Here is an 11,348-nt window from a genome sequence, read left to right as displayed (position 1 = left end):
AAATACATGGACTTCTATGGAGATGGAGTTGGGGATTGGAAAAAATTTGTTAAATCCAGGAATTCGTTACATGGAGGTTCGTTACATCCAGGTTTAACTGTATATTTATTTGTGTATTTTATCTTCATAATTTGTCCCGTCAATATAATGTTCTGTGCTTGTCCGAAGCCTACAAGGCTTATCCTTCTCCGCCAGGTCAGATTAACACCTCGTCGTTGTAAAAACAACTGGCTTCACAATCACGGCATCCGCGACAGGACCCTCTGAATAATTTACAGCCAGTTGACGACATAGTATATCAGGCGGAGAGGGGAGTGCTTGGCGCCGGAATGGACATTAAAAAATTGCTCGCAGGGGAGGAGAGTGCGGGTTTGCGGCCAGTGATCTGAAGGAACGGGTCGAAAGAGAAACAAATGCCGCGAGACACTAAAGGGCGCTTGCGAGAGATGCCGAGCGTCAGAAACTCAAGCTGGAACGGGAAATCCTAGACCGCAAGCTACGCCTCGAGGGTCCCGAGTTCATACGCCAGACGCTAAGGACAGTGGTGACGGAGGAGCTCGTGGAGCGAGTAGTTCAGACCTGATCAGCCCCCGTAAGCTGATTGCAGTTTTAGAGGACTGTAGAGACGACCCGGAAGCTTATATCCGGAGATTTGAGCGTGTCGCTATTGGTCAGGGGTGGCCGAAAAAAAGTGGGCAACTAAAATTAGTGTGTACCTGACTTGTGAAGCTCTGAACGCAGTCGGGCGCATGCCTCCAGATGATTCCTTGGACTGCAAAAAGGTGAAAGGCGCTGTACTGCAAAGATTTCCATGCACAGCAGAAGGTTACCGAAAGATGTTTCGAGGGGTGGTGCCGGATCATGCTGGGGGGGGGGGGGGGAGATGGTAGTTCCGGAGTATCATCCAGTTTGAAGTAAGGCTCTCCGGACACTTTTAAGGAGACAAGCGGAGTTGAAAGAACTTATGAGGGCCTGTGAGAGAAAGTCATCATAGAACAATCCATGAACAAGTTTCCTAAAATATGGTTAGTGTTCCCGAAACAAATAAGCTGCTCCAAGTTGGAAGAGGCTGTGGTAGCCGTGGATAGCTACCTAGAGGCAGAAGAGCAAAGGAGCCTTCTCTCTTCGTTGGGGATTTGAAGAAGTGGAGTTTCCAAGAATTATTTAGTCCTGATAACATGAAAGATTCTAAAAAATAGCGCTTCAAAAGATGTTTAGCAAATCGCAAAACTGCGAGCACAGGTGCGCGTAAACTTTGAGACGCTGCGGCAGTAGTGGCTGCATTACATTCATGAGAAACCTAGGTGACCGCCTTCGGCAGGCGCACACCATACTCCTTGTAAAGTGTCAGCGGTGCTTTCCGCAGTCATCGAATTTCAACAAATTCGTCTTATATGGCGGTCTCTGCAGTGGCGTTTAGCGGCGGTGCTGAAGTGACGCTTGCACGTCATGAGCAGTGGGTGCAAATGCGACGAAAACTATTTATATTACGTGTTAATCAAAACTTCCGCTTACAAAACAAGGCATACTATTTTAATATTTCAATGCGTTTTTAGGCAAGGTATATAATCTTCGTCATGCAAAGAGAGCGCATCGTTTTGGACAATTACGCGCCTAATGCATTTGCGGTAACGCCGTTGATAGAGAATATCTTGAAAACACTAGAAACGCACACAATAAAGTCGAACATCGTAAATGTGCAAACGACAGCAAACAACATTGCATTAATACTTTAATGAGGCTATGCGTAGAGTTTCGTCATTTAAGTAAAATAATGTGCAGAAAGTACTTGGCAGTGCTAACATCGATAAAGAGGGTATGACTGCCCTTAGGAATGAAATTCAGCTTCTTAATTACGTATTGTAGTACTTTGCTGATGCGAAAGATATATCGGAACATCTGTAATCATCTCGTCGTCGTCGTCGTCGTCATCATCATCATCATCATGATCATTAGCCTGTGTACGCCCGCTGGAGAGCAAAGGTCTCACCAATAGATCTCCAATTATCGCGGTCCTGTGCTTAGTGCGACCAGTTTATCCCCGCAGTTTCTGCTCTCGTTTAACAACAACGAAAACGACAAGACACAAAGCGATAGCAAGCGCCCACACGAAGCGCTTCGTGGGTACTCTTGCTATCGCGCCGCGTCCTGTTGGTAGCGCTATGGTTTAACAAGAATCACCAACTCGCCCAAGTTTTCACGTTTCTTGAGCTCATCTGCGCACCTGTAAACATGTACCTGTTCAAAATAAGTTTTTTTGTTCATAAGAAAAAACACGGCAATAAATGATTATACGGAGCGTACGCACATAGGAAGGTAAAGGTCATTGCGCAAGTTCCTTAACTGAATGAACAGAGTGATTAAAATATCTGCGGCATTTATGACAAACGCTGACCATAATGTTTATGAAGTGTTTATTGTTGCAGTATGTTATATAATCTGTGCAAATATCAGCAAGCGTACCACAAGTTCTTATTTTAGACTTTCCGAAAGCATACATTACGTTGAGTAACTACGAAACAATGGACACTGAAAAAGCGGAATGATTTATCAACGCACCAACGCAAAGTGAACGATTACCATCTGCAGAATAACTGATGCGAAAGAACAAAATTCTTACCTTGGCTGACTATTATCTGCAAAAAATAAAAGAAACGTTTTACTTTTTAGGAGCGCAGGGTGCGATAGTTTGAGTGGAAACCGACGAGAATAAAAGACCAATGTGATACATGATTCGCCATTGATTAAAGCCCAAATCATGGGAGGGTTCTCTGCGCAGTACAAATACAGTCTAGGTACCCCATGCACCACAGCAAACACAAACGACGGCCGCCCCAACGCTAAATCGTATGAAAAAAAAAATGCTAAACATTTTTTCTGACCTCGCCCGGAAGCCATCATTACGGATCAGTTCTAACCTGTTTTCCAAGTCTTGTCATACTTCCCTCTTAAAAATACGCCATCTTGATATTTGAGCACATCTGTTTTTCTTTGTTTTTTGGTTTTTGCGCTCTTCGTTTTGATATTCAGCAACGAATGCATTTACCTACCGAGGTTCGTCCCGTCTTACTAAAATTGATCTCGCCACATCGGCCAAGCCACCAAGGATCGTACGCAGTGACACCGGAGCAAACCTCAGCAACATCACCCCTGTCTGCGCAACTGTGAACCGTTGTGTCCGCGGAGTAACGGCGAGAACTTCTGCAAATGTGTCCCATCGATTGCTGACGCAATGAAAAACCATCAAGAAAGAAATTGAACGGGACACAGCCATGCACATGTCACGCAAGGTCAAACACGCCACCAAAGGTAAAACAACGTGCAAATAAGAAACACCGAAATCTTAAAGTGGCGCCAGGAAAACGTGTATGGCCAACCGCCGATCACAGGTAAACAGCTGGCTGGCAACATGCAGCACGTGTAGGACAAACAAGGAAGAAGAAATGGAGCTTATAAAATTGAGCGTCTCGGCACTGAGTACTCCAGTCATGAAAGCCGTTATTTGCCGTGGCGGGTAACTTTGGATACCTAACCAGAAAGGAATTAGTTCCAAACAATCTTGCGTGCTGTCTAATAATAATAGGTGTATAGTATATAGTTACTGAATGATATTATTCCCGTTGTTTTACAAGTCATCTGCTTCTGTAGAACGTATTAGCTCAGTAATTTGTACGCATTATTAACCTTCCCTGTACTGTCCATGACATTCATTGCTGTTGTGAAGAGCTGAGGAGATCTTTCTGCTCTGTAAGGACCAGCAGTTAATACCTTTCTTTGATGCGCAGTTATGTCTGCAAGAAGAAGTTGCCGAGTGTGCCTCTTCCTCCAGCTCCCTTTTTTGGTCCATAAAAACTCGGGTAAGGGTGGCAAACTACAGCAAAAACACTCTGCGGTTGTATCTGCAGCTTCGCAGTCGGCAAAAACGTCGCAGCAACAATAAAGTAGACTACGCTTCACTCCAGCTTGACTTGGCACATTCGTACCCTTGTTTCACGCCCTCATCAGAAAGAACTTGCGCAACTACGAGCTTGGGAACCACTCTGACTCAGACTGTTGAGGTCCTTTGGGAGGCCCTGGATACATCCGCCACCATTCACGAGAGACCAGTTGCTGACTGAGCAAATTGTGTCTGACATACTGCCATTATGTCTGACAAAATTTTCGAATTCCCTGTGCTAAAATAACTGCCGAAGGGTTTGAGCAGCGAAAGTTTATATTCCAGATTGAATGAGGTCATGGAGGATCCTGAAGCAGAAGCACGCTCCACAAACTTCACTGGACATCGAGCGTTGTTTTACGCACAGAATTATCGACTGAAAGGCGACAACTTTAAGCAGCAAATCATTAATGAGGGTCTGGTGTTGCACGGAATTTAGCCTTTTTTTGTTGTAGAATCACCCTGCATTTCCCGTAAATCTCTTAAATTATTAACTTTTGCGTGGCTTATTCACACTAAGAAAATAAAATTACTTTCCCACAGCACAAGACATGTTCGCCGGTTTTGTGATAATCAAAAATTTGTCGTAAAATACGCTGCAGAAGCAAATACCGATTTAGTCTATATGTGTCTAAAGGACCCTATTGCGTGCCTCTATTTGCCTAAATGGCACGTTTCAGTGCCTACTATAAGAGCCTACAGCCTTGATTTTTGGTGCCTAAAGGTCCCGTCTCTAGCTATAATATATGTTATATGCGCAAGCCCAGCAAGAAGCAAAGAGCACCAAAAATTATTTGAAATATGTAATAAACATTTATAATATTGAATTCAGTGCTGAATCGTGAGAGGGACAAACTTGTTGCACGCAAATAGTAGTCTGCAATCTACGAGGTCACAAATTCAAACTCAATGTGCTTAGCTAATAGTGATATCAAAGGGGGAATTAGGTTCGTACATCGGGTTACCAAATTTTGCGTTGCAGCCTGGGTGTGGAAAGTCAATATAAACAGTTTTAAAAGCTTTGCTTACCGAAATTACTACTAGGCTTGCATTGATCTTCCGTAACATTTTTTCTCGCAACCGAGAACCTGAAAAAAGGGCGAAAGAACTGCGGTTCAAATACAGCTGCAATATTTTGCAGAAATCAGCATGAATGGTTAGTTTTCTCACCTAAATCTAGGGCTCATGAGTTGAACCTCCTTGAAAGAAAAAAAATTTTGTTACACCGAATAATGTACTTACGGGTATATATATGTCACCTATAACACATGGACCGCAAGACTATCAAGTCAAGTCAACTTCATTTTATGAGTAAAAACAAGAAAATTGTTAAACGTTACACTACACAAGAATTCCCGAAGTAAGACACTGGAGCGGGACCTCCCTGCAAAAATACATTTAGTACGCATTAACCAAACAAACAATGAAAACATTTCGTACGAAGTAAAAAAAGAATTAGTACAAATTTCTGAAACAAGGCAATCAACTTGATCTATAGCATCACGTTGCCTTGTGAGTACGAGACAAGAATACGTGGTAAAATAAGAAGCAAGAGATGGTAAAAAAACGGTATCAAATTTAAAGCACTGGAAGTAAGTATCCTTTAAACAGTTTTCGAAACCAATGTAATGCGGAATGCGACTTCATTTCAAGAGAGTTGTTGTTCCAGACGTGTACGCCTGTAAACGGTTAGTTTTCCATAAGTGGCACACGATTTAAGAAGAAATTTCTGAGGACAGAAAAACCGAGCAATATTTTTGTTGATATGAAGTCTCGATGATAGCCCTTCAAAACAAAAATTCTGATAGATGATCCTTACATCGATGTTGCCAACTTACAAGTGAAGAACTGATTATGTGGAAGTACTAGCCCTGCATATGAGGTAATTGAAATAGAGAAAATGAAATCACTCGTAGTGCCTGATTTTAAGGATGTTGCAGAGTCTCTAGGTGGGCTATGTGTGTGTTACCCTAGAGTAAAGTCATTCAGAAAGATTACTATGAATGTACTCATATTATTAGGACGAAATGATGCTCGTGCCTGGCGCGTGCCTGTGGAACCAACTTAGCTCTGGGGCGACTGGTGACGCTGCACTGGAGCCGCTTGATAAATATATATGTGTCACATAATGCCTATACCGCCTGTGTGTCATTGAAGCCGCCTTAAGCATGATAATCAAGCCTATTTTAGACAACCAGGAAAGCTAAAATAACCAGCTGAACCTTCGCTCACACTATGTATCTCCTAGCACAGCCGAGCAGAGCCACTGTTAATTTTTTTGCTTAATAAACGTTTTATCATCTATATCATAAAAAACCAACCGAGCGAACGCTCCTAACTAAATGAACGGGGGGGGGGGGGGGCTGCGGTTATTTACGTATATTTTGCCTTAGACGTGCCTGCTCATTTTTTTACGCTAAACAAGACTCTGCGCTGAGCAGCTCGGCTCTGGAGCAACAACAAGCCCTGGTCGATCAGGCACCGGAATCAGCGCGGGCTCGCGGCCTCCTGGACTTGGGAGGCTGACCGCTTTCGCTCCTTTACCTTTATGATGAATAAACGGTTATCTCTCTCACCACGGGGAAGTGTATGAGAAGCGCCCCCGGTTCACGAGTTTCGAATGGTGATGACTATATAACCGCTTGTTTTTCGAAGCTTTTTTGGGGCGCCGTGACGACGACTACACCATCTGGTTCTACTTGGGACCATAATCGCGCTGCCCCGCATTATTCCGGCAGCCACTTGACATCGACGAGCGTTAGAGCGAGCTACGACGCAAGACAGCCGCTAAAGTGTTCTGCACTTAAAACGATTCCCGTGGCCGGAAACGAAACGGGGTCGCTCGCGTTATTCAAGGAGCCATGAAGAGAAAATGCAAGTTGGTTTTATTCGAAAGATTTCGTGTTTCATAGTGCCCCCAGCGCTTGTCCGGATACAAACGGTGCTTTATTCACTGAGAAATTAAACAATTTAGGTTAAAATTTTGATTTTCCCGCTCAATCGTGCGTTTTCGTGGTCCCAAGTGACATCACGGGAACCGACCGCTCTGCAGCCTAGAGTACCTTCATTCACGCATCCGCCGTACAGGGTAGAGACACATAACGCTGGCGCCGCCATGTTCGGTTGCTCGCTCGCCGCCGAAGCAAGTCATTGTGTCAAAACCGCGCTAAAATTATCGCCGCAACGCGGTTTACTGAAGAAGTTTGAGTCATATTGTCGGTTTCGCGTTGCTAGGTCTCGTGGGAAACGAAAAGAATAACGCGTTGAGCCCGTTGGCCCAAATGCGGCGGCACGGGACCGTTCAAAGGTTGTCTCCACCCTGTACAGCGGTGCTGGTTTGTTCCCGCGTTTCTTTACGTTCCGTAACCTAGATTATGGTCTAGATCTAGGTTACGTTCCGTAACCTAGATCTGTTTTCTACTAGGTTACGTTCCGTAACCTAGTAGAAAACAGATATAAACCACGTAAGTGGAAAGCTAAAGGGGAAAAGAAATGCGACGAACATTTAATCAGCTATCTAAATATACAGGGCAGCAGGAAACCTGAGAAGTGGGCGGAAATCAAAAACCAATTTGAACAAAAACAAATAAACGTGTACGCCTTCCCCGAGACTCACCTCCAATGCCTAGAAGCGCCACCTGTCACGCTGAGAATGATGCAACAGGACCACGGAAATACGTAATCGCTGCCACACGTAAGCTACGACTTAGGAAGCAAGACTCTAGGGTTGGCCTGAATCCGGAATGTGGTGCACGGGCAACTCAAGTGTGGAAAGGAGGACAGTGATCATAGAGCGGAGTCGAAATAAAGGGCACGCGTTTTAAGCAGGTGCCGTGCGTACGTAGTGAAGTTCGTTCAATGCCCCGTCGGTGGTAGCATACTAGGCAGACATGTTCGCCAGCCATGCCTGCAACTGATTCCATTACACCGAAGCGTTTTTCCACCGTAAGGTCAAAATATATAAACAATCGGTAATTCACGCGTCAGAGCTACACCTGGGCAAGGAGGCGCGCCGTAGTAGAAGGCTCCGGAATTTTTGCAACCACGTGAGGATCTTTAACCTCTGCCGAAATCCGCTGAGGTGGACGTTGCAGTTTTCTTTTCCAACCAGGAAAAAAGCCGCTGCGACAGGAAATCGAACAGGTGTCCTTGAGCTCAATAGCGCAACACCTTACCCACTAAGCCACCTCGACATGTTTGCCACCGCCAATGATGCAGGCACCAATATTGGGTCACCTAAATAAAAAAGGGGGCTAAGAATCAACGCCACTTTCCCAGAACCCCGCAGGGGGCATCTGCTAAAGCAGATGTTTGCGTGTACTGTGCGACACCACGGACCCCGAGCACCCACGTCTAGCCGTACGTGGCAGCGCCGTGACCGGGGAAAAGAGGGTCCTGGTGGTTGAGCCGACGCCGAGTGCTTGGACCTTTAAGGCCCCTTGGCGAAGGCAACACACCACTTTGGCCTCCGCTTCTCGTAGACGGCACCTCCGGTCTGACCCGCCCGGGGGAAATCGGCAGTCGCCTTTTCCTGTCCTACCCTTCAACCTTTCACTTTCCTATCTTCTCTCTAACAACTTTCCTGTCGTCTCGTTCTTTCTCAGTTTCCTTTTTTCCTGGCGGCTAGGGTTAACCTTGTGTGGCGGACAACCCTGTGTTCAGCCATATTTGGTTATAGTCGCGGTGTACAGCTGGCGTAGGCATGACTTGGTCACGAGTTCATGTCCCGTCCCCTTGTTGGGCTCCATGGTGGGTGGCTGGCACCATGGCCGAACAGTTTTTTCAATTTATGGCTTCCTTTTTTCGCCCATCTGATCCCTCTCGTAAAAGAGGAGGCACCGATGCAACCGCCCAGTTTTTCACGAAGAACGTTGCCAACTTTCCACGCTTCCACGTAATACACAGCAGTGACGAAGAGAAGACTGCCCGACTTGTATCACCATTTCTAGTCGCAAAGACCCTAACTGCCACCATTGGGGAAGGCTATAAGATCAAGAAGCTTGCAAATGGAGACCTCCTACTCGAAGTACTTTACAAACATCAGCTCGACAAGCTCTCAGCGTTAACTTCTTTCGGAGAAATTCCTGTAACTGTCAGTGAGCACCGATCACTAAATACAGTCCGCGGAGTCATCTCAGATGACGACCTAAAGTATGTGTCCGAGGAAGAGCTTCTAGAAGGTCTGAAGGAACAAAATGTGACAAATGTCTACCGTATCAAAATCAAAAGAGAAAACAAAGAAATTCAGACAAGGCATATCGTCCTCACCTTTGCATCAAGCATCCTCCCAGAATCTGTGGAGGTGGGCTATACCAAAATGAAACTTCGACCCTACATCCCCAACCCACGGCGATGCTACAAATGCCAACGCTATGGCCACGGCTCATTGAACTGCCGGGGCCAACAGACATGTGCGAAATGTGCCTCTCATGAACACCCTCTTGAAAACTGTCAAGCCCAAACATATCTTTGTGTTAACTGTGAGGGCAACCACGCAGCGTACTCACGTGTTTGCCCTGCATGGAAAAAAGAAAAAGAGATAATAACACTCAAAGTAACAGAGAACCTGACATTTCGCGAAGCACGGAGGCGACTCTCCTCGGCGCATACGCGACCCTACTCCGTTGTGGTGCAACAGGGCGCAGCATCACAGCGGTCTTCGGCGCTTGCTGAAGCCACACAGAGTGAGGTTCCAGCAAGGCACCCCGCGCCCCCGGTGGAAGCAGCTAGCGCTGCGCCACCACCTCCAAAGCGGGCTGCACGGACCCCTGGTTCGGCAGTCTCCAAGGCCTCACCCCACACGGTGAGGTCAAACAGTTCGACACACGTGCGTTCTGCACGAACCTCCAGCGTCTCCAAAGAGACAATGGACACAACTGAAGGAGGTTCTGCGCCCTCTACGTCGGATGGGCGGCGGAACTCCTTAGACAACATAAAGAGAAACAAGCCCCGAATCACAGGACCGAAAACCTAGTTTTCACCCCACCAAAAAAAGCAGCATGGCATTCATTGTCCACTGGAATTGCAGAGGACTTTTAAATAATTTAAATGACATCAAAGACATCTTCGCCACACACTCTCCTGTAGCCGTTTGTGTTCAGGAAACAAACTTAGGTCCTAAACACCATAATATACTCAAAGGTTACCAGGTCTTTCGCTGCGACCGAGAGCAGGCGAGTAGGCTCTCGGGCGGAGTGGCAATAATTGTCCGAAATGGCATAGCAACTCGTGAAGACAAACTTAAAACTAGGCTAGAAGCAGTGGCGGTCACCCTGCTTGCATTTAAAACAATTACAGTGTGCTGCGTGTACATTGAACCACACCTCACAGTAACACTGCAAGATTTTGAAGACTTGGTAAACCAACTACCGGAGCCTTTTTTAATAGTTGGCGATTTTAATGCCCACTCTTCTTTTTGGGGGAGCGAAAAAACTGACGCAAGGGGGAAGATTTTAGAGGATTTTATTTTATCCAATAATGTTTGTCTTTTAAACACCGGAAAACCTACATACTGCTCTCCAAGCTCAGGGAAAATGAGCTGCATAGATTTATCCTTTAGTTCACCGAGTGTTTTTAGCGATATTAAGTGGGATGTCATTGATAACCCATACGGGAGCGATCATCTACCTGTAATCATTAGCGTAACATCATCATCACCAACCATTATCCCGACAAAACCACGCAGGTGGAAACTTCAGTTTGCCGACTGGGGTCTTTTTACTTCCGAAGCTACTTTAGACCAAGTTTTTTCGGACACACTGAGCATCGACGAATTGAATGAAAGGTTTACATCTTGCATTCTTAAGGCTGCACGCTTAGCTATTCCACAGTCCTCGGGAATGGTGAGACAAAACAACAAAGTATGGTGGACACAACAGTGTAAGGAAGCCAAAAAGCAGCAAAACAAAGCATGGGGAGTCTTGCGAAGATATCCAACGCAAGAAAATTTATTAGAGTTTAAAAGGAAACGAGCTAAAGCCCGATACATTCGGCGGAATGCCGAGAAAGATTCATGGAAAAATTACGTCTCGTCTATAAACAGCTCAGTCACATAAAAAAAAATGTGGGAGCAAGTTCGGAAACTCAATGGCACGTACTCCCCTTTTACAGTTCCTCTTCTAACAGCACCTGGTGTACAAAGTAGCCTAGAAGAGCAGGCGGATATACTGGGTGAACATTTCTCCAGCGTCTCCAGTTCTGTGCATTATGCAGAAGCATTTTTAAAATACAAACACACTGTAGAGAAACAAAAACTTCCAACACACGGTGGTATAAACGAACCTTATAATAGTTTAATAACGCTCCAAGAATTGAAGAGAGCTCTATCGGCCGGTAAGCAGACTGCACCCGGCCCAGATGATATACATTATGAAATGCTCGCACATCTTTCGGGTCCTTCTGTAGAAGTACT

At 45.5% G+C, this 11,348-nt stretch overlaps 1 protein-coding gene across 1 annotated transcript; it reads left to right on the top strand.

Moving 5' to 3' along the window:
* The first annotated feature begins 8,492 nt into the window (after positions 1 to 8,492).
* On the top strand, positions 8,493 to 9,911 carry LOC144175664 (uncharacterized). Its single transcript, XM_077704710.1, has one exon. The coding sequence runs from the start codon at positions 8,640 to 8,642 to the stop codon at positions 9,909 to 9,911; it is 1,272 nt and encodes a 423-aa protein (XP_077560836.1). The 5' UTR covers positions 8,493 to 8,639.
* Positions 9,912 to 11,348: the final 1,437 nt, after the last annotated feature.

The sequence above is a fragment of the Haemaphysalis longicornis genome, unplaced genomic scaffold (assembly GCF_048455015.1).
Source record: "Haemaphysalis longicornis isolate Haplotype H1 unplaced genomic scaffold, Haemaphysalis longicornis Haplotype H1 scaffold_3, whole genome shotgun sequence".
In the NCBI taxonomy this organism is placed as follows: Eukaryota; Metazoa; Arthropoda; class Arachnida; order Ixodida; family Ixodidae; genus Haemaphysalis; species Haemaphysalis longicornis.
Note: the sequence above shows the minus strand (reverse complement) of the source record. Positions and strands in the feature narration are given on the sequence as shown.